The sequence below is a fragment of the Puma concolor genome, chromosome D3, assembly GCF_028749965.1.
Source record: "Puma concolor isolate L17-30 chromosome D3, mPumCon1.1.hap2, whole genome shotgun sequence".
In the NCBI taxonomy this organism is placed as follows: domain Eukaryota; kingdom Metazoa; phylum Chordata; class Mammalia; order Carnivora; family Felidae; genus Puma; species Puma concolor.
This window is the reverse complement of record NC_141678.1, coordinates 21705363-21729411: the sequence shown is the minus strand read 5'-3', so window position 1 is coordinate 21729411 and position 24049 is coordinate 21705363. Positions and strand designations below refer to the sequence as shown.

General features: G+C 39.0%; 1 protein-coding gene and 1 pseudogene across 1 annotated transcript in view; both read left to right on the top strand.

Annotated features, from left to right (window-relative positions):
• Positions 1–24049, top strand: part of SFI1 (SFI1 centrin binding protein) — a 104841-nt gene that overhangs the window by 21828 nt on the left and 58964 nt on the right. Inside the window, exons 4-7 of the mRNA XM_086682034.1 lie at positions 2052–2225; positions 4120–4191; positions 12766–12876; positions 17555–17649. Of these exons, the coding sequence (XP_086538160.1) occupies positions 2052–2225; positions 4120–4191; positions 12766–12876; positions 17555–17649 (452 nt within the window). The remainder of the gene's footprint in view (positions 1–2051; positions 2226–4119; positions 4192–12765; positions 12877–17554; positions 17650–24049) is intronic.
• LOC112870363 (large ribosomal subunit protein eL32 pseudogene) lies at positions 2297–3088 on the top strand (annotated as a pseudogene).

Sequence of the window (24049 nt, the reverse complement as noted above, 5' to 3'; positions counted from 1 at the left end):
TAATGAGATTGATATAAATTTTTCTTTCTTCAAATGTCCTTGTTAGGTTTTGTGTTAAGGTTATGGCTAGTCTCCTAAAACCACCTAATTTTATATAGATTTTGGGTGGGTAGTGTTCCTTTTTTAAAAAAGAGTTCTCAGAGTAGTTTATGTGAGATTGGCATGAATTTTTCCTTAAATTTTGACAACAAATCATCTAGGCCTAGAGTTTTCTTTGTGGGAAGGTTTTTATTACTGTTTATTGTTGCTAATGGTTATTGGACTGTTCATATTTTATACTTCTTGTGTGGTTTTGATAACTTTTTTTTTGTAGCTGTCTATCCATTTTACCTGCATCTTCATATTATTTGTATCAAGTTGTTTACAAGTATATTCTTAGGATCTGTAATGATGTTTCCTTTTTCCCCCTTATATTGATTTATTTGGCTTTTTCTCTCTCTTCTTGACCAGTTTAATTGACTATTTGTCAATTTTATTAGTGTTTTTAAAGAACTAACTTTTCTTTTTGATCTTCTCTATTTTTGTTTTCTATCTATGCAAAAAAGAATTAACATTGCAGGCTGGAGACTACTATTCTTAGAAAGTCCTGGGGCGCCTAGGTGGCGCAGTCGGTTAAGCGTCCGACTTCAGCCAGGTCACGACCTCGCAGTCCGTGAGTTCGAGCCCCGCGTCAGGCTCTGGGCTGATGGCTCAGAGCCTGAAGCCTGTTTCCGATTCTGTGTCTCCCTCTCTCGCTGCCCCTCCCCCGTTCATGCTCTGTCTCTCTCTGTCCCAAAAATAAATAAACGTTGAAAAAAAAAAATTAAAAAAAAAAAAAAAAAAAAGAAAGTCCTGCTTGCAGGGGTACCTGGGTGGCTCAGTCAGTTAAGCATCTGACTCTTGATCTCAGCTCGGGTCATGATCTCAGGGTTGTGAGTTCAAGTCCTATATTAAAAAAAAAACGTAAGATAAAAGAGGGGAGCCTGGGTGACTCAGTCAGTTGAGGGTCTGACTTCTCTTCAGGTTATGATCTTGTGGTTCAGGAGTTCAAGTCTCACATCAGGCTCCCTGCTGTCAGTGTGGAGCCCACTTCAGATCCACTGTCTCCCTCTCTCTGTGCTCTTTCTCTCTCCAAACAATATAAACATTTAAAAAAAAGAAAAAAGAAAAGAATGTCCTGCTTACAAGGTTGGCCCCTGATGTGTCTAGGAACTTAGATTTGAAGAGGGTTCTCACCAATCCCCAACTGATAAGGATAGTTAACTGTGCCTGAACTGTTTGTGCAAACAATGTGGTATATGCTGAATACCTGCTCTCCTTCTAGGAGTCTAGAATTTTGGTATGTGATCGGTAGAGGGTGCCTGTAGGACCAGCACCCAGTAAAAACTTCGGGCATTGAGTCTCTAAAAAGCTTCCCTGATAGACAATACTTCACACATGTTCACACAGTTTGATGCTGGGGGAATTAAGGGTATCCTATGTGACTACCCTGGCAGAGGACTCTTGGAAGCATGCATTTGATTTCTAGCAGCCTTTGCCCCATTCCCCTTTTCTCTTTTCTGATTTTGCTTTGTGTCCTCTTGCTGTAATAAATCATAGCTATGAGTATAACTATATGCAAGTACTGAGTCCTTTTTTTTTTTTTAATGTTTGTTAATCTTTGAAGGAGAGAGACAGAGCGTGATGGGGGGAAGCCAGAGAGAGAGAGGGAGACAGAATCCAAAGTAAGCTCCAGGCTCTGAGCTGTCAGCACAGAGCCCAATGCGGGGCTCGAATTCACAAACTGAGAGATCATGACTGAAGTCGGACGCTTAACTGACTGAGCCACTCAGGTTCCCCTTCTGAGTCCTTCTTTCTAATCATCACTGAACCTAGGGTAGCCTTGGGGATGTTTGACACACCATTGTGAATGGCAGGTATTTCTATCTGAGATTGGGCTACTTATTGTCCATATTTATCAGTCTGTCTCATTGAGCTTATCTATTTAATTTCACTTGTGCATTAAAAGAGATTTGCATCACATACAGAGATAATTTGATTCTCCCTTTTCCCCGTTACTCCTCAAATTTAAGGTCTTTTAGGGATGGTGCAGTTAAGAAACCTTATCCTCCAAAGATACTGGCCAACAAGAAGTCGTCTGCCTTCTCTGGGATCCAGAGAGAGCTACCTAGTGCTGGTCATCCAGTGCAGTATCATGCCTCACGTGGTTGGACCCGAAGGAACCAGTTACGAGAATTGCGCATCAGGTGAGCTTGCGAGTGGTCATCTGCCTGCAATGATGTTTCCATTGTTCTCCCTTCTTGGTTAAAATGAGGGAATGATTCTTCTTCTCGTATCTCAGTTATTTAGGTGGGGACTTTGATGCCTGCTCTTTGTGGCAGAATGTTCAGAAGAAAAGGACATTTAGGAATCTGCAGACTTAAAATCTGTCATTCTGTGTTTTCATTCACATTCTCTAGTTGGGCCCCACAATGTGTTAAGCTATAAGGAGTCTCCAGAAAAAGTCTAAACATAGTCTGAGAGAAATTAGTGTTTTCCACTACTCTTGATTAGGTCTACCAAAGGCATTCATTTATTCATTTAACAAAAATTTATCAGGCCTTCTCTTCCTTGGCGCTGCCTGTGACAGCCATTTCCTGTTGGCATCATAGCTGCCCTCGGACCTCTGGTGAAGCCCAGGGTCATTAAAAAGAGGACCAAGAAGTTTATCTGGCACCAGTTAGACCAGTATGTCAAAATTAAGTGCAACTGGCAGAAACCTAGAGTCATTGACAATAGGGTGTGCAGGAGATTCAAGGGCCAGATCTTGATGCCCAGAATTGGTTACAAGAGCAACAAGAAAACAAAGCACATGCTGCCCAGTGGCTCCCAGAAGTTCCTAGTCCACGGTGTCAAGGAGCTTGAAGTGCTGCTGATGTACAGTAAATCTTACTGTGCAGAAATTGCTCACAGTGTCTTCTCCAAGAACTGCAAAGCCGTTGTGGAAAGAGCAGCCCAGCTGGCCCTCAGAGTCACCAATCCCAATGCCAGGCTGCACGGCGAAAAAAATGAATAGACAGCTTATGTGCACATCATATTTGGGTTAATAAAACCATAAAACTACAAAAAAGATTTGTCAGGTACCTATTTAGCCAGGTGGTGGGCTAGATGCTGAGCATACAAGATGAATAAGACATTCCCGGTCCATGACCTCATGAAAGCTTAAAATCATGTGGGCTTGACAGACTGTTAAACAAGTCACAACAAAGCATGATAAGTGCCATAAGAGGATGTGGCACTGCGGGCCACGTGGTTATAACAGTTCCACTGGTGTAGCCAGCAGGAACTTCCCAGGGGAAGTGGGGTTTAAGTCAAGTCCTAAAGGATAATGTAAGAATAAGCTGGATAAAGGGCAGAAGGAAAAAGAGTGTTCCAAGCCAAACCTGGAGACTAACTGGCCAAGACAAGCCAACTTTTTTTGTGTATACCAGGTACTGTGCTGGGTACTTGGGATGCTATAAGACATGGTCCCTGCTCTCAGGGGCTCACAGTCCAGAGCCAACAACAGGCACCCTGTGAGCCCATTACTATGATTTGGTGTCATAACTTTACATTATACTAAGGGTTGAAACAGAGTTTTGAGGGTGTAAAGCTATTCACTATGTTTGGTTTGGGGAAGGTCCAGGAAGGCTTCACATAGGAGCAAGCATTGAAGATGAGCCTTGATAGGTAAGTGGGCATTTGCTAGGTATTTTAGGCAATAAGAAAAACACGAATAAAAGTATTATCATGTACTTCCTTTTCCTCAACTCTGAAGTTTCATTGACAAAATACTTTGTATTGAAAATATTTTTTGAAAATAATCTGCTTGGGGTGCCTGGCTGGCTCAGTAGGTAGAGCATGCAACTCTTGATCTCAGGGTTGTGAATTTGAGCCCCACAGTGGAGGTAGAGACTACTTAAAAAAAACTGCTTGATCTTGGTTTTATAAGTCTGTCCCATCCTATGCTCTATTTGCTACAAGATCAGCTATGATTCACCTTTTGACTCATGCTAGCATCTCTCCCCCTGGGACCTTAGTTTCCTTCTGCTTTCCAGAAAGTTGATAACATAAGTCAAATGGAGTTTTAAAATGTGTATATCCTTTCTTTGCTTCTTTCAGATGCGTGGCCAGAAAGTTCTTATATTTGTGGATTCGAGTAACTTTTGGAAGAGTATTTCCCTCTAAAGCCAGGTAGTATTAGCTCAGAACACCAAACTTCTCTGAGTTTGTTCTAGGTTTTATTTTATATTAAGCTCATGTGTAACCTTTGTTATGGCATGTGTTACATTCTTCTCCTGCTGCCCTCCAGTGTCCAGCAGGCATCTGATATAATGGTGACCTAGCAGAGAGTAGTTTGAATGCATGTGTGAAGCAATCGGAAATAAACCAAGATAGCTAAGACCCTCTGTGAAAAGGTATTCTGAGTATTTGCCCAGAAATAAGCAATTTCCTTCAGGACACTGTTGAGACTGACCACATTGACATGATCTAGGACAGGACCTGGGGGAAAAGTTGCATTGGCAAGGGGAGTGAAATTTTAGTCAAGAGAATGTCCCTGTGCCGCACCTTCCTTCTGTATGGGCCACTGCCCCCTGCTACAGGTTTTGGTTAAAATTGCTTTAACTGCAGTACCCAGAATGGATTGCTAGGGGGAGACACCAGCATCAGGGACACATGCAAGAGGTAGTGGGGTTGGAGAGAAGGGGCCAGTGTATGGTATATTTCAGAGGAAGAATTGGCAGCCGTTGAGATGTAAGCATTTTTTTTTTTTAAACTGGAATGTTGTGGGTTCTTAACCTCTCTATTCTTCCCTTATTACAACCTTTCATTTCATTTTTCTGACATTGTCACTTTACTAATATGAAACGTCATCCAAATTTTTTGATTCAAACTCCTTTAAGCAAATTTGGCCTGTGGGTGTTCTCTGAAATCTTTTTTTTTCACTTTTTCAATTTCGCTTTCATTTTTGAAGGATATTTCACTCCATAGAGAAATCTAGGTTGCCAGTTTTCCCTCCAGCATTTTGAAGATATTTCATTGTCTTATGGCTTCCATTTGTAAGTTAGTCTAATTATTGCTGTTTCGAAGATTCATTATCTTATTTTTCAAAGTTTTAATATGACATGACTAGGTATGGATTCATTTTCTTAAAGTCTTTGCTCATGCTGACATAATAGGTCACAGGGTTTTGGTTTTTTGCTTTGTTTTATGTACACATCTTCCTGGCATACTTTCTTTGTCCAAAGTCATGTTATTCTCCTTTTCCTTTCTCTTACAATCACTTGCATGAGATTTGACCTCAGATACTTTGTTGCTCTTTTTATTTTTCTTATTTTTTTAACGTTTATTTTTGAGACCAAGAGAGTGAGAGAGAGCGAGAGAGAGAGAGAGCGCATGAGAGTGGGAGAGGGCCAGAAAGGGGAGACAGAGAATCAGAAGCAGGCTCAGCACAATGAGCACAGAGCCTGGTGCAGGGCTTGAAACCAAGAGTCGGACGCTTAACTGACTGAGCCACCCAGGGGCCCCTGTTGCTTTTTAAATTTTTTTTAATTTTTTTTTTTAACGTTTATTTATTTTTGAGACAGAGAGAGACAGAGCATTAACGGGGGAGGGTCAGAGAGAGGGAGACACAGAATCTGAAACAGGCCCCAGGCTCTGAGCTGTCAGCACAGAGCCCGATGCGGGGCTCGAACTCACGGACCGCAAGATCATGACCTGAGCCGAAGTCGGCCGCTTAACCGACTGAGCCACCCAGGCGGCCCCCCCCCCCCCCGCCGTTGCTTTTTATGTGGAATTAATCTCTCTGAACTTTTAGAGCAAGGCAAGGTCAGTTAACTTTCCTGATTTCACAGAGCTGTCTCATTTGTAGTATTAAAAAAAATCATGCTGTCTTGCTCTATAGGATATCCTGGTTCTGTTCTCCTAAAATACTTGGTCTGATCCTCTCTTTCCTCTTCTCGATTGTCCCTCTCCTCAATTTCTATTCTACTCCCCGCAGCTTTTTCTCAGTATGAAGCTCTGTCCTAAAAGGGAGCCTGGCATGTTGGGTCTGAGACTATAGGCACTGGACTGCTCCAGCTGTTTCGGTTCTTTCTACGTGAGCCGTGGTAACTGAGGGGACAGAGTTCCTGTCAGGTTCAGCTGCTAGTCTCAAATTGGGCCTCTGCACTTTGCAGTGACTGCTTATTGGCTGTTTGGAGGTTTTCCCATTCTCCAGCTCCTTAGATGCCACCCTCCTTGTTCTTTCTTCCTCCTGTAGAAATATTAATACTATGCAGGTCTGTTGACTGTGGATGGTTTGTCCCTGTCTGCTTGCATTTTGGATTTATGGCGATACCTTGTCACCTGGTTTTGTTGTAACTGATACATGAATTTTTGGTTTTGCTACGTGGTTGCCGTATGTGTTTTACAGGGATTCAGAGACAGGAAAACTATGTTGCGCCCTCTACTATCTTCACCAAATTCTTTTCCTACTTAATTTTACTTTACTTAATATTTGACCCATATTTAACTGGAAACCTTTTTTTTCAAGTAATACTCATTTATATTCCAAATACTTGGGAAATGCTGATTATATCAGTTAGGAATGCATTTAGGGCGCCTGGGTGGCTCAGTCTGTTAAACATCGGACTTCGGCTCAGGTCATGATCTCGCGGGTTGAGAATTTGATCCTGGAGTTGGGCTCTGTGCTGACAGCTCAGAGCGTGGACCCTACTTCAGATTCTGTGTCTCCCTCTCTCTCTGCCGCTCCCTCTACTCACGCTGTCAATCTCTCTCTCTCTCTCTCTCTCTCTCTCTCAAAAAAATAAACATTAAAAAAAAGAAATGTATTTGATTCTAAATAAGAGAAACTCTGGCAATAGCTTTAACAAATTGGGATTTGCTTTTTCTCATAAGCAGTCTGGAGGATGGTGTTGGTTTAGCTGTTCAGTGATGCCATCAGAGACTCAGGCTTTTAGTACCTTTCAAGTTCACCATTCTTAATATATTGCCCCTTTGTTCTCAGAGATGACACTGCATAGTTGCAAAATGAGTGTTCTATTTTACACAGGAAGGAGTAAGGGAAGGGTGGTGTCAGCTAGATCTGTCTCTTACGCAGGAAAACAAAACTTTCCTGAAAGCCCTCAGCTGCATTCTGCTTCTGCCTCATTGGCCAGCAAAAGAGCTGGCTACCTTTTGCTGCAAAGCAGGCTGGGAAAGAAACCTTTCCAGCCTCTGCAGTTGGATGCCTGTGAGGAAGCAAAGGCTTGACTCTGGATGTTGGGTTAGCCAGTGACAGATGTTGGCCATACTGCTTTGAAATGATCACATTATTATACTCTTTACTTTCTTTGCTCTTGAATAGTAAGGGTATGAAGTTTCGAAAGAATACTGGACTGGAATTGGGGAGACCCAAGTTTTGGTCCTAGCCCAGATCCTAGGTAATTGTTTGGTCTAGGATAAGTTATGGCTCTGGGCCTTCTCAAATTGTAAAAAGAGAGAGTGAGAATGCTATTTGTTGTCTAAGCATCTATCAGAGTTAGTATTCTGATACTGTGTTTCCATTGACTTAGAAATTTGTGATTTTTTTTTTTTTTCAAGTTGTAATCTCTCTTTAAATCAAGTGGGTTGTTATTTGGGGGAAAATTTTACATACTGATCTTTGCTTTTTTTGTTATTGTTTTGGTCTTTTTCCATGTTATTTATTCCTCACTTTTAGGAATATTAGAGAATTATTTCATACCAGAAAATGCAGAATAATGCCTTTATATTCTTGGAAATTTTTTTAACTTTTATAAACTGGCATTGTTTTATCATTAATAAACTGAATCAAAATGATCATTGAATTAGTAGGGTGAAAATAATGCAGTATATGTCCATTTATAAGGTAGTCATAAATATGAGGTAGTTAGCTATTTTTCTGAAGAGGAGATCTAAATAAAAATTTTTGGCTAACTTGGGAAGTAGGTAAAATGCTCTTGTCTATTTATAGTATTTATTTATTTTCTAAGTTTATTTATTTATTTTGAGAGAGAACAAGTGGGTGAGGAGCAGAGAGAGAGGGAGAGAGAGAGAATCTCAAGCAGGCACTGCAGTGTCAGTGCAGAGCCCAACACAGGGCTTGAAGTCACAAACTGTGAGATCATGACCTGAGCCAAAACCGAGTTGGACACTTAACCAACTGAGACACCCCAGAGCCCCTATAGTATTTATTTATTTTTATTTACAATATTTAATTCATCAATATTTCTTTCTCATTCTTAGCTAATGGCCTTGCTTCCTATTTTCTTTTTTTTTTTTTTTTTTTTAATTTTTTTTTTCAACGTTTTTATTTTTGGGACAGAGAGAGACAGAGCATGAACGGGGGAGGGGCAGAGAGAGAGGGAGACACAGAATCGGAAACAGGCTCCAGGCTCTGAGCCATCAGCCCAGAGCCCGACGCGGGGCTCGAACTCACGGACCGCGAGATCGTGACCTGGCTGAAGTCGGACGCTTAATCGACTGCGCCACCCAGGCGCCCCGCTTCCTATTTTCTTGATAGAAACAACAGAAGAGACTTGCACAAGCTCCCTCCACCACATCCACCCACTCACCGTGAGCATCTATCACCATGCAACTTGCTTTCCCTACTGTTAGGCCAGTGACCTGTCCTTGCTCTCATCTGTGGCAAAATTTTTGGCTTCTGCATTCGGTTGCCTTTGTGCCTACTCAAGGCCATCACCCTAGCAATTTTTTTCTCTTTTCTGCATTATCAATGTTTTGCTCTCTACTGGATCATTTGCACCAGCATATAATACCCTTTATTTCTCTTATCTTGAAAAAAATAAAATCTCTTTGGCTGTAGGTCCTCCTGCAGCTAGCACTCTGTATCTTTGCTCCCCTTTACATCAACTCCCCTGGCCAGACTCGGTGTGTCCAACATGTCTTGTAATCTACCCTTAAATCTATCCCACTAGGCTTTAGATTCTACTCCTCCACCAAAACTATATTTGTTAAGGTCATTGCATTTGCCAAAATTAGTGGTAAATTCTGAAACTTCCTCTTACTTGGCCTACCAGGAAGCGAGACAGTCTGTCATTCCCTTCTCTGAGAAGCCCTTTCTTCTTGCACCTTCCAGGTTACCATCCTCTCATGATTTCCCTTTTCCTTCTTTGACTGCTCCATCTTTCTTTTGTGGATTCCTCCTCACCTAAATACCCAGTGCCACATCTTTGTGCTGCTTCTGTCTACCTCACAATCGTGATAATCTCATCAACTCTCAGGATGATTCCCAAATATACACACCCCGCCCAGACCTCTCTCTTGTCCAGATGCTATGTATGTGACAATTCCACTGTGTGTCTAATAGATGTCACAACTTAACTATGTCCAAACCTGAAATCTAGAGCATCCCCACAAACCTCTCTACTGAGCCTTCTCCCTCTCCGTTAATGGAAACTCCCATATTTCCAGGGACTTGGGTCAGAAACCCGGGAGTCACCTTTGACATCTCTCTCTCATACCCCAGTTTACAATGCCAAATGCCCAAATTGTGTTGACATAACTTTCAAGATATATTCAGACTCCACTTCTCTTCAGCACTTCCAGTACCACCCTGGTCCAAGCCATCATCATGTCTCCCCCTGAATGACTGCAGTAACTTCACTGGTCTCCTATTTCCAGCCCTAGCCCCAGTCAGTCTTTTCACAACTGGTATTCTGAGTAAATCAAGTCATGTCCCTCCTCTGCTCAGATGGCTTCCCTTCTGGCCAAGAGTAAAAGCCATAGTCCTTATGGTGGCCTATAAAGCCAATTGACTTTTTTGTTATCTATCTATGGATTTTTTAAAAATTTCTGCTGTCATGTTTAAAATTCCCAACATCTCTTTTTTGTTCTCTGAATATTCCTTTTTTTTTAAGAAATAGCATCCTGTAGGTTCATAATCTTTTGAAGTTAATGTAGCTATTTGTTTTTAGGATTTTTGCTTATATTGTCTGTTTCTTCTGAGCCCTTTTTTTCTCTGTGCTTTTGGTCATTGTCTCATATTGGAGCCTTTCCTCAAATATCAAAACGTCCTTTCATTGTCTATTCATATTTAAGAGTTAGGCACTAAAATGCTAATTTTGGAATCCTTTCTATGTATGCATAAGGACTTATAAACTGAAGGCTTCACTTTAGGCTTTTGAGGTAGAGACTGGACAGTTTCACTGAGGAACCTTCAGCTGTCACTATCCAGAAGACTTTTCTGTTAGGTGGTTGATCATGTTCCCCAGAGGAGAGGAATCCTCCAAATTCTTTCTGGGCTGGAGTGGCTTGGAGGTGGGTGGTAGTGATTATACACTTGGAATGTGGATCTCACTGTTGAGTATGTGGACTTTCCATTTAAGACCCTCTCCAGATCTCTGCTGATATTCTGCAGTCCAGTGTTCCTCTCTTGAGCTTCTCCAGAGATAAACCCAAGTCTCTGCTTGGGTGAATAAAAGGATGGAGGGGCCTAATTGCTGCTTATGCCCAGGCTTGCAAACAATCCTGTGTTTTCATCTCCACCCAGGGCTCCCTCATTCCTGATGCCTCATGTTCCCATGCCTCTCTGAGGTCTGTGCCACCAGCTGGTTGCTTCTTGACTCCCACAGGACAAGATACTTAGTACTCTCTTGGCTTTCTCTGATATGGTATGATATGTTGATTCAGTTCTCTGATATGGTGATTCAGTTGCCTGCGCTATCATTTAAAATTTGTTGACATCTTGGGGCGCCTGGGTGGCTCAGTCGGTTGAGCGTCCGACATCGGCTCAGGTCACGATCTCACGGTTCGTGGGTTCGAGCCCCGCGTCGGGCTCTGGGCTGATGGCTCAGAGCCTGGAGCCTGCTTCCGATTCTGTGTCTCCCTCTCTCTCTGCCCCTCCCCCATTCATGCTCTGTCTCTCTCTGTCTCAGAAATGAATAAACATTAAAAAAAAAAAAAAATTTGACATCTCTAATCTATCATTGTTGCTCCTATTCTCTTTGTCTTTGTGAGTTTACACCTTTTGAAATGTATGTGCTGTTATTTTAGTGGGGTTTAGGAAGAGAAGGATGTTGATGGATAGTAGTAGATGATGGAAGGAAGTACATGTGCACATGGAAGTGGTTCTTTTCCATGAAATTTTTTAAAAATTGTGATCAAAGTTGTTTAAAAATTCTTCAGGGGCACCTGGGTGGCTCAGTCAGTTAAGCGATCGACTCTTGATTTCAGCTCAGGTCATAATCTCACCGTTTGTGAGACTAAGCCTTGCATCAGGCTCTGTGCTGTGAGCTTGGGATTCTTTCTCTGCCCTTCCCCCAGTCATGCTTTCTCTCTCTCAAAATAAACAAACATTAAAAAAAAATTTTTTTTTTTACTATAGACACATGTAATAGGAAACACTAGTCTTCTATAATCTTCCTGAGAGAAAACCACTGGTAATAGTTTGGTATTGTGGAGATGTTTTCAGGCTTTTAGTATGTATAATATAATTATTTTTATGTATGCAGAGTACATGCATATAGATGTATATGTTTTTATGTATGTCTACGAATATGTATGTGTGTGCATACATTATATATGTGTAAATATATACAAATTTGTATACATTCTAACATAGTAGTGGAAATACAAAAAAGAATGTAACTTTAGAGGTGCCTGAGTGGCTTAGTCGGTTAAGTGTCCGATTTTGGTTCGGGTCAGGATCTCATGGTTTGTGAGTTCAAGCCCCACGTTGGGCTCTCTGGTGTCAGCGCAGAGGCTGCTTCTGATCCTCTGTCTCCTGCTCTCTCTGCCCCTCCCCCATTTGTTCGTGCTGTCTCTCAAAAATAAATAAACATGAAAAAAATTAACTTTAGAAAATGGTGTCATACATACTATGAGGTAACTTTATTTTTTCACCTAACTACTTCTCTGGAACATCTCATTTCAGTATCTTTAGCTCCACTTCACAAAAAAATGACTAGGTGAAGTTAGTTGAATTTAACCTACCCATCCCTTTGAGGGACATTATCAGTCACCTCCACAGTGCCTGTTAGCATCAACACAATCTGCCATTGCTCTTGTTTTCTTTCTTATTACCTTTGTCCCCTCTTTATAGCCTCTACATATCTTCTGCTGTTTTTATAACTCTCCTGGACAGATTCCAGTGAAACTAATATGCTCTGTTCTTATTAAGTACTAGGAATAACATTAAGTATTTGCTTATTTTATAACTTTTAATCTCCTCTATACATAAATGTGAAGTGTAGTTACTACTTTAAAAATATTTTTTTAGGGCCACCTGGGTGGCTCAGTTGAGCATCTGACTTTGGCTCAGGTCATGATCTTGTGGTTTGTGAGTTTGAGCCCCACATAGGGCTCGCTGCTGACAGAGCCTGCTTTGGATCCTCTGTCCTGCTCTCTTTGCCCCTCCCCTGGTTGTGCTCTCCCCAAAATAAATAAATATTAAAAAAAAATAATAATAAAAACATTTTTTTAGTCTGATGAAGAAAAAAATGAAGAATAATTTTCAACTCATGGTATTTGAAAAGTCAGATTTTTATTTTACTTTAACCTCCTTAATTGGTAAGATCTGTAGTATAACATTTTTAGCTTTTTTCCTAGTTTAAGTACTTTTTTTTCCTAGTTTAAATACTTCTAAATATTTGATCTGAAAATATGTTTTTATTCTATTCTGGTGTTATCAAATAATGAGCCATGCTTTTCTATGAGAATGTAACAGCAATATGAAACTAATTTGGGAACAAATACCAGCTCCCACATCATCATAGATTTTTCTTTGATTTTTGTTCATTGCCAAAGGTGTTACTATGAGCAGAGAATACTACGGAAGGTCTTTGAAGAATGGAAAGAAGAGTGGTGGGTTTTCCAGCGAGAGTGGAAACTCTGTGTTCGAGCAGACTGCCACTATAGGTCAGGTTTCATGTTATATTACTTTAATTTTGCTGATTCACATTATGAAATAGTTATCTGTTGGCATATTTCTGGTCAAAAGGAGAAAGTTTTTTTGTCCCCCAGTTTTATTGAGATATAACTGACATATAACTGTATGAGTTTCAGGTATACAGCATAAAGGTTTGACTTACATATATTGTGAAATGATTACCACAATAAGTGTAGTTAACATCCATTGTCTCATAAAGATACAATAAAAAGAAATGGAAAAAAAAGAAAAAAGCTTTTTTTAGTTATAATGAAAAGTCTTAGGATTTATTCTCTTAACTTTTGCATATATCATACAGTAGTGGTAACTATAGTTATCATGTTGTACATTTCATCCTGAGGACTTATCTATTTTATAATTGGAAGTTTGTGCCTTTTGACTACTTTCCTCCAATTCCTTCTCCCCGTACTCTCCCACCCCCACCTCTGGTAACCACAAATCTGATCTTTTTCTATGAGTTTTTTTGGTTCGTTTTTAGATTCCACAGGTAAGTGAGATCATACAGTATTTGTCTTTGTCTGACTTAATCATTCAATATAATGCCCTCAAGGTTCATCCATGTTGTCACAAATGGCAGAATTTCTTTGTTTTTTATTCCATTGTATATATAGACCACAACTTTATCCATTCATCCATCATGGACAATTAGGTCGTTTCCATATCTTAGCTATTGTAAATAATACTGCTATGAACATGAGGGTGAAAATATCTTTGCAACTTAGTGTTTTTGTTTACATTAGATATATTCCCAGAAGTGAAATTGCTGGATCATATGGTAGTTCTACTTTTAATTTTTTAGGATCCTCCATATTGTTTTTCATAGTGGCTGTAGCAATTTACAGTCTCCACATTCACACCAGCATTTGTTATCTTTTGTCTTTTTGATAATGGTCATTCTAACAAGTATGAGGTGATAGCTCATTGTGGTTTTTCATTTCCCTGATGACTAGTGATGTTGAGCATCTTTTCATGAACCTGTTGGCCTTACATAGACCTTCTTTGGAAAAATGTCTATTCAGGATCTTTGCCTATTTTTTTTAAAATGGGCTCCATGCCCAGCGTAGGCCTTTGACTCATGACTTCAAGATCAAGAGTTGCAGGCTCTACCAACTGAGCCAGCCAGGTACCCCTTTGCCTATTTTTAAGTTAGATTATTTGGGGGGTTTGCTATTAAGTTGTATAAGTTCTGTATATATTTTGGATATTAACCCTTTATCAGAATTATGGTTTGCAAGTATTTTTTCCCATTCCACAGGTTATCTTTTTCACTTTCTTGATTGTTTCTTTTGCTGTATAGAAGTTTTTTAGTTTGATGTAGTCCTACTTGTTTATGTTTATTTCATTGCTTGTGCTTTAGGTGTCATACCAAAAAAATCATTTCTAAGATGTGAAGGCGCTTTTTCCCTATATTTTCCTTTAGAAGTTTCATGGTTTCAGATCTTATATTTAAGTCTTTAATCCACTGCAAGTTAATTTTTTGTGAGTGGTTTAAGATATGTGTCTGGTATCATTCCTTTACATGTGAATATCCAGTTTTCCCAACACCATTTATTGAAGAGATTGTCTTTTCTCCACTGAGTAGTCTTGGCTCCTTTTTCAAATATTAGTTGACCATATATACTTGGGTTTATTTCTGGGCTTTTGATTCTGTTCCATTGGTCTGTTTGTTTTCATGCCAGTACCATACGCTTTGATTACTATAGCTTACAACATAGCTTTAAATCAGGAAGTGTGATGCCTCCTGCTTTGTTCTTCTTTCTCAGAATTGCTTTGGATATGTGGAGTCTTTTGTGATTCCATAGAAATTTTAGGATTGTTCTGCTTCTGTAGAAAATGCCATTGGAATCTTGATAGGCTTACATTGAATCTATAGATGGCTTTTGGTAGTATTACTTTAATAATTTTAATAATATTTTATTAGTTAACACTTAATTACATAATTAATTAAATTACATAATGTAATATAATTTTAATAATATTAATTCTTTTAATCCATGAATGGAATGGATACCTTTACATTTCTCTTTTTTAATGTTTATTATTTTGAGAGAGAGAGTGTGCACATGTGTATTCACACAAAGGGGAGAGGTAGAGAGAGAAGGAGGGAGAGAGAGTCCCAAGTAAGCTCTGCATTGTCAGTGCAGAGCCCTACATGGGGTTCAGTCTCACGAACTGTGAGATTTTCACCTGAGCCAAAATCAAGAGTCAGACACTTAACTGACTGAGTTACCCAGGTGTCCCTACCTTTCCATTTCTTTGTGTCTTTTTTTATTTATTTTGTCAATGTTTTGTAGTTTTCAGAGTAGAGATCTGTCATTTCCTTGCTTAAATTTATTACAAAGTATTTTATTGTTTTTGATGTATTGTAAGTGGAATTGATTTATTTCTTTTTTAGATAATTCACTGTTAGTGTACAGAAATGCTACTGATGTGTGTGTTGATTTTGTATTCTGCAAAGTTTAATGAATTTATTTATTAAATATAATAGTTTTGAGGCTGAGTCTCTAGGATTTTCTATGTATAAAATACATAGAAACTGCAAATAGGCAGTTTTACTGCTTCCTTTCCAATTCTGATGCCTTTTACTTTTTCTTGACTGCTTGCTCTGACTAGGACTTCCAGTACTATGTTGAATAGGAGTGGTGAGAGTGGACACTTTTATCTTGTTCCTCATCTTAGGGGAAAAGCTCTCAGGCTTTCTCCATTGGGTATGATGTTAACTGTGGACTTGTCATGTATGGCCTTTATTATATTGAGATATGTTTGGTCTATGCCTAATTTGTTAAATGTCTTTATGATGAGTGGTTGTTGAATTTTGTCAAATGCTTTTTCTGTGTCTACTGAGATGATCCTGTAATTCTTTTCTTTTATTCTGTTAATGTGATATATCACATTGATTTGGAGAAAAGTTTTGAATCATATTCTGTTTTGCTTCAAAATATTTTTAGAGTAAGTAAGATCAAATTCCTAAATTAAACCCAAGCACATGTGCATGTGGGCACACACAAACACACACACACACAGACACCTTTTTAATGTAAGTTACCATTATGTGTTGGTAATGTTCATGATTTCAATAGTGTTTTCTCACTGACACTTCTGTATAATTTATAATTCTGAGAGTATTCTGTTTTTTAAACTAATAAGTTGATTTAATTTTTATTGATTATGGGAGAAAATATATGCCCAATAGCAGACAGTAAAAAAATAGAAATGGGAAGGAAAAAAAACTCTAAATCTTGACGTTGGTCAAGGGATAAGTAGAGGAAAATGTAAAAATGGGAATTATATTAAATACACATTTTTATACTTTTTTAATTTATTTTTTTTAATGTTTATTTAGTTTTGAGAGAGAGACAGAGCATAAGTGGGGAAGGGGTAGAGAGAGAAGGAGACACAGAATCTGAAGCATGCTTCAGGCTCCAAGCTGTCAGCACAGAGCCAGATGCAGGGCCAAAACTCACAAAACATGAGGTCATTACCTGAACTGAAGTCAGACACTCAACCAACTGAGCCACCTAGGCACCCTTTTTATTATACCTTTTCTAATAAAAGATTAATGTACCTTATACATCATATCTTCTTAAAATAGTATTCACTCTCATAATCTTCTTTATTTAGGTTCTTTGGGTCAGGGTTTCTGATTTATAGATATTTCAAACAAAATATAGACAATGTTGAATCATTCTAATAAGGTGGTAGAGTATGAAATCAAGTCTTAGTCGGGGCGCCTGGGTGGCTCAGTCGGTTAAGTGTCCAACTCTTGGTTTCAGCTCAGATCATGAACTCAAGGTTTTATGAGTTCAAGCCCCACGTTGAGCTCTGTGCTGACAGCACAGAGCCTGCTTGGGATTTTCTCTCTCTCTCTCTCTCTCTCTCTCTCTCTCTCTCTCTGCGCCCCTCCCTGCTCATGCTGTCTCTGTCTCTCTCAAAAAAATAAATAAATAAACGTAAAAAAAAATCAAATCTTAGGACATGAGATAGTGAAAATATGGAAGGGCTGACAGTCTTTCTTTAAAAAAAAAAAATGTTTATTCATTTTGAGAGAGAGAATGCAGGCATGAGCAGGAAAAGGACAGAGAGAGAAGAAGAGAGGGAATCCCAAGGAGGCTCCAAGCTGTCAGTGCAGAGCCCTATGTGGGACTCAGTCTGCTGAATTGTGAGATCATGACCTGAACCAAAATCAAGAGTCAGAGACCACCAAATGAGCCACCCAGGTGTCCCAGGACTGACAGTCTTAATGGGTACAGTGTATGTCTTGAGAAGGAAAAGACAAAGGAAAAGTGTCATTGACCATGTTTTAGTGCAGAGGAAAGGTATAATGTTTTATATAATGTGGATGATTAAGGTGATAATATTACTGTCATTCACAGCTTTGTGAATGCTGAAGGTGAAGTTATTCTTGGATAATTCCAGCCTATTTTTCCTTAATGATTCTACGTGGTGAGGAGAATGACTCTGCATTAAGGAGAATAGGTTTCACTTTGATTGTGGGAAATGAAATTTTTAGCTTAAGAGATAGGTAAGACTTTTTTATATCAGAATCATCCATGTTAATATCTCCTGAGTACAGAACGGATTTGGTATATTGAGTTAGGAGTTTTTTTGGTTTAAAGAAATACCATTTGCTTTTTTTCACCTCCTCAGATATTACTTGTACAATCTGATGTTCCAGACCTGGAGGACCTATGTGCATCAGCGGCAAGAGATGAGGAACAAGTACATGAGAGCTGAGACTCATGGTGAGAAAAGAAAGTACATGTCTAAAAAAATTCCTTCATTTATTTGATTTTTTTTAATGAAGACTTAATTTTTTAGAGCAATTTTAGTTAGGTTCATAACAAAATTGAGAGGAAGATTACAGTGATTACCCGTTTATCCCCTTCCTCCCACATACATAGTCTCTCCCACTATCATCATCACTCACCAGGGTGGTACATTTGTTACAATGAATCTGCATCCACACATCGTTATCACTCAAAGTCCATAGACCTCAGGGTTCACTCTTGGTGTTACACATTCTATGGACATGTATCTCAGTACGGCATCAAACAGAATATTGTCACTGGTCTGAAAATCTTCTGTGCTCTGCCTATTTAGTTCATCTCCTCCCCCTTGCAACTTTTAACTGTCTTCATAGTTTTGCCTCTTCCAAAATGTCATATAATTGAAATCATCTAGTATGGATGTAGCCTTTTCAGATTGGCTTCTTTTACTTCGTAATATGCACTTAAGGTTCCTCCATATCTTTTATGTCTTGATAGCTCATTTCTTTTTAGTGCTGAATAATATTCCAATGTCTGGATGTACCACAATTTATCCATTTCTAAGAAGGACATCCTGGTTGCTTCCAAAGTTTGGCAATTATGAATAAAGCTTCTGTAAATCTCCATGTGCAAGTTTTTGTGTAGATATAAGTTTTCAACTCCGTTGGGTAAATACCAAGGATTGCAGTTGCTGATCATATGGTAAGAGTATGTTTAATTTTGTAAGAAACTGCCAAACTGTCTTCCAGAGTGTCTGTACTGTTTTGCATTCCCACCAGCAATGAATGAGAATATCTGTTGTTCCACATCCTCACCAGCATTTGGTGTTGTCAGTGTTTTGGATTTTGGCCGTTCTAATAGGTTCGTGTTGTGGTATCTTGTTTTAATTTGTATTCCCTGATGACATATGATGTGGAACATCTTTTCATATGCTTATTTGCTATTTGTGTATTTTTGTTGAGGTATCTGTTAAGGTCTTTCGCCCATTGTTAAAATTGGATTGTTTGTTTTCTTGTTGAGTTTTAAGAGTTCGTTGTATATTTGGGATAACAATTTTTTTTTATCAGATGTGTCATTTGTAAATATTTTCTCCCAGTCTGTGACTTGTTTCCTCATTCTCTTTACATTGTCTTTTGCAAAGCAAAAGTTTTTAATTTTAATGAAGTCCAGCTCATCAAATTTTTCTTTCATGGAAGATGCTTTTAGTGTTGTATCATACCCAAGGTTATCTGAGATTTCTCCTATGTTATTGTCTAGGGGTTTTCTAGTTTTGTGTTTTACATTTAGGTCTGTAGTCCACTTTGAGTTAATGTTTATGAAGAATGTAAGGTCTGTGTCTAGATTCTTTTTTTGTTTTTTGGTTTTTTTTTTGCATTTTTAAATCGAATTGTTTCCGCACCATTTGTTGAAAAGACTGTCTTTACTCCATTGTAATGCCCTGCTACTTTGTTAAAGATAAGTTGGTTGTATTTACATGGGTCTGTTTCTGGACCTTCTGTTCCATTGAAGTATTTGTCAGTTCTTTTACCAATATCACTTTGTTTTGACTACTGTAACTTTATAGTTAAGTCTTGAAGTCAGGTAGTGTCATTCCTCCAACTTTATTCTTCTTCTTTAATATTGTGTTGGCTATTCTAGGTCTTTTGCCGCCTATAAACTTTAGAATCTGTTTGTTGATTTTGGTTGGAATTGCACTGAGTATATAGATCAAGTTGGGAAGATCTGCAATCTTGACAATATTGAGTCTCCCTATCCATGATAATGGGATATCCCTCCATTTATTTAGTTCATTGATTTCGTTCATCAGAGTTTTTCAGTTTTCCTCACATTGACATTGTATATATTTTGTTAGATTTATACCTATTTCATTTTTGGGGGTGCTAATGTAGATTCTATGGGATTTTCTATGTAGATAGTTAAGCCGTTTGTGAACAGAGACCGTTTTATTCCTTCCTTTCCAAATTATTTTTATTACACTGGCTAGAGCTTCCAGTAAGACATGACATAGGAGTGGTGAGAGTGGACACCCTTGCCTTGTTCCTGATTTTAAGGGAAAAGCATTCAGTCTTTAACCATTAAATATGACGTTAGCTGTAGGGTTTTTTTTTTGGTAGATGTCCTTTATCAATTAAGGAAGTTATTTTTTATTCCTAGTTTTCTGAACACTTTTATCATTAAGAGGTATTGAATTTTGTTGGATGATTTTTCTGTATCTATTGAGATGATTCACGCTTTTCTTTTTTAGTCCTTTAATATGGTGAAACACATAGAGCAATTTTCTAATTTTGAACCATTCTTACATTCCTGAGATTAATGCCATTCTTTATATATTCCTGGGTTCAGTTTACCAACTATTTTATTGAAGATTTTTACATCTATGTTCATGATGATATTGGTCTATAGTTTTCTCTTGTTGTAATGTCTTTGTCTGGTTTTAGTTAAGCGGTAATCCTGGCCTCATAAAATGAGTTGGGAAGTGTTTCCTCATCTTCTACTTTCTAAAAAGGATTGGTAGAATTGGTATTATTTCTTCCTTCAATATTTGGTAAAATTCTTTAGTGAACTCATCCGGGCCTGGAGTTTTCCTTGTTGGAGAATTTTGAAGTTTGAATTCAAGTTTTTGATTAGATGGAAGACTATTTAGGTTACCTATGAAGCAGTTTTGGTAATTTGTCTTTCAAGGAATTAGTCCATTTTAAATATGTTGTTTAATTTATGGGCATAGAGTCATTTGAAGTACTCCATTATTATAATGTTAATGTCTGCAGGGTCTGTAGTGATAGCTCCTCTCTCATTCCTAATATTGATCATTTATATCTTTAACCTTTTATTCTTGGTTAGTGTGACTAGAGCTTTATCAGTTTTATCCGTCTTTCAAATAACCAGCTTTTACATTCAGTCTGTTTTTCTGTTTTCAAGTTCCTTGATTTCTGCTCCTGTCTTTATTATTACCTCACTTCTGTAAGGTTTGGTTTCAATTTGCTTTCCCCCCCCTAGTTTCTTAAGATGTAAGCTGAGATTACTGATTTGAGGCTTTTCCTTTTTTCTAACACAAGCATTTATGGTAATAAAGCTTCCCTTAAGCATCGTTTTAACTGCACCCCCCCCCCCCCAGATTTTAATATTTGCAGTTCTGTTTTCATTCAATGAGAAATGTTTTCTAACTTCTGTGATGACTTCCTTTTTGACCCACAGGTTATCTAAAAGTGGGTTTAGTCCTATATTGGAGATTTTCTAATACCTTTCTATATTTATAGAGATAGTTAAAAATAGGACAGGAGTTAAGATGGCAGAGTAGTATGGGGACCCTGAGCTTGTCTCATCCCTGAAATGCAGCTAGATCAGCATCAAGCCATTTTGAACACCTAGGAAATCGATCTGAGGATTAATGCAACAATCTGCATGATTTGAGCCAGAGAACTTGGCAGGTATGCGGTGTGGAGAAGTGAATTGGGGGAGAGAAAAGCCATGGGGCTGCTGAGGGTTGGGAGCCATTTTGACGGAGAGAGGACAGAGAAAGAGAAAGGAGGAAAGTGCAGTGTATCAAGATCACACACAAAAAAGCACTCTACCCTAAAGTAGCTGGACAGAGAGAAAGGGTGAAAACACTCACGGGGGACTGGACAAGAAATCTGTTCCCCAAAACCATTGATGAAGAGAAAGGACAGGGTTTCAATATCTCCAGGACTCTATAAACAGTCGAGCACAGAGTTTGAAGTTTCCGAGCTCCAGTGAGGAAGATGGGCCAATCCCCAGGAGGAGGCAGTGTGATCTGAGGGGTCCATGTGCCACATGGAGAAAAGTAGTTCCCCTACTTGGAAAGCATTTGGTAGAGGCTATATAGCCTTCCCTGTGGGCAAAAAATCCAGCAGACCCCAGAGAGCTGCAAAGCTTACTGATATTGGAACAAAAACACCAGAGTGCGGCAAGACCTGGTGGTGGCTGTGTGTTTTTATTTACTATAAACTCTGAGTCTCTGCCACCGTCCAATCATGCAAACGTTTTCTGGGGCAAGTCAATACCTGGCCATTGCTCCACGAGACACTCCCCCAGAGAATCACCGTGGGTCCAAGCCATGGGGTCTCTGAAGTATGGGATTTTGAAACACATCCCCATTTGAGATAAAACTCTGAAGGGAGGTGTCACCTGGCTGGCAGACAGCTTGGACACAGACAGGGTAAAGGAGGGGGGAAGACAGTTGCCTGAGACAAAGGAGAAGTGATTGATCATGTGTTTTTGAGGGCACGAAATTCCTGCACCAGAGACTAGAGAGCTGGGTGAAGCCATTTTCACCTCTAGCACACACACAGATCAATCCCAGTGAGCTAAGCAGCACCACCAAGTGGAGAACAGAGCCATCACACCAAGCCCCACCCACTTGTGCCCTCCAGGCACATCCCCCAGAATAGGAGCACAAATCCCTTCCACCTTCTTAATCTAGACTATAATGTGCAGAGTTTCAATTCTAGGGGAAACTGGATGTAATTTCATCCAGATTTCATTCTATTGGCTTGTTCGTTTTTGTTGCTTCTGTTTCTGCTTATGTTGTTTGCTTTTTTCTTTCTCTTTCTTGGATACAGAAAGAGCAAATTAATTTTTTGGTTTTTTATTCTAGTTTATTTTACTCCATTTTATTTAAAAATGTATTGGGGCGCCTGGGTGGCTCAGTCGGTTAAGCGTCCGACTTCAGCTCAGGTCACGATCTCACGGTCCGTGAGTTCGAGCCCCGCGTCGGGCTCTGGGCTGATGGCTCAGAGCCTGGAGCCTGCTTCCGATTCTGTGCCTCCCTCTCTCTCTGCCCCTCCCCCATTCATGCTCTGTCTCTCTCAGTCTCAAAAATAAATAAACATTAAAAAAAATTTTTTTTAATTTATTTAAACTTTTTTTTTTGGTCTATTTTTTCTCTTTTTTATCAAGCTTCTTTCAACAATCAGACCCAAACACATCTAGGATCTAGATTCCTTTATTTGATTTTCTGCTTTGTTTTTTATTTAAAAATTTTTATTTTTTATTAATTTTTTTCTTCCTCCAAAATGACAAGATGGAGGAATTCATCCCAAAAGAAAGAACAGGAAGAAATGATGGAAGAAATGACCAGTAAAATATCTGAGCTAGAATTTAAAACCATGATTATAAGAATACTAGCTGGGGTTGAAAAAAAAAAGCATAGAAGACACCAGAGAATCTCTTTCTGCAGAGATAAAATAAATAAAATCTAGTCAGGCTGAAATTAAAAATGCTGTAACCGAGATGCAATCTCTGATGGATGCCATGATGGTAAGGATGGATGAAGCAGAGCAGTGAATCAGTGATACAGAAGATAAAATTATGGAAAATAATAAAGCAGGAAAAAAGAGGGAAAGAAAGGCAAAAGGTCACAATACAAGACTTTTTTTTGTCATTTATTTATTTTTGAGTGAGAGACAGAGCATGAGTGGGGGAAGAGCAGAGAGAAGGAGACACAGAATCCAAAGCAGGTGTTAGCACAGAGCCTAACATGGGACTCGAACTCATGAACTGCAAGATCATTACCTGAACTGAAGTCGGACTTAGCCACCCAGGTGCCCCAATCACAATACCAGACTTACAGAACTCAGTGACTTATTAAAGAGGAATAACATGTGTATCATAGGAGTCCCAGAAGATGAAGAGAGAGAAAAAGGGGCAGAAGGTTTATGTGAGCAAATTATAGCTGAAAAACTTTCCTGATCTGAGGAAGGACACAGACATCAAAATCCATGAAGCACAGAGAACTGCCATTAGATTCAACAAAAATCGACCATCACCAAGGCATATCATACTCAAATTCACAACATACACAGACAGGGAAAGAATCATGAAAGCAGCAAGGGGAAAAAAGTCCTTAGCCTACAAGGGAAGACCGATCGGGTGCACAGCAGGTTTGCCCACAAATACATGGCAGGCCAGAAAGGAGTGGTGGGATATATTCAGTGTGCAAGGTGGGGAAAAAATATGCAGCCAAGAATTCTTTATCCAGCAAGGCTGTCATTCAAAATAGAAGGAGAGATAAAGTTTCCCAGACAAACAAAATCTAAAGGAGTTTGTGACCACTAAACCAGCCCTGCCAGAAATCTTAAGGGGGACTCTGAGTGGAGAAACAAACAAAACAAAACACCAAAACAAAACAAAACAGACCAAAAGCAACAAAGACTAGAAAGGACCAGAGGACATCACCAGAAACATCAACTCTACAAGCCACACAATGGCACTAAATTCATATCTTTCAATAATCACTCTAAATGTAAATGAATTAAATGTTCCAATCAAGACAGGATATCAGAATGGATTAAAAAAAAATAAGACCCATCTAAATGCTGCCTATAGGAGATTCATTTTAGACCTAAAGACACGTGCA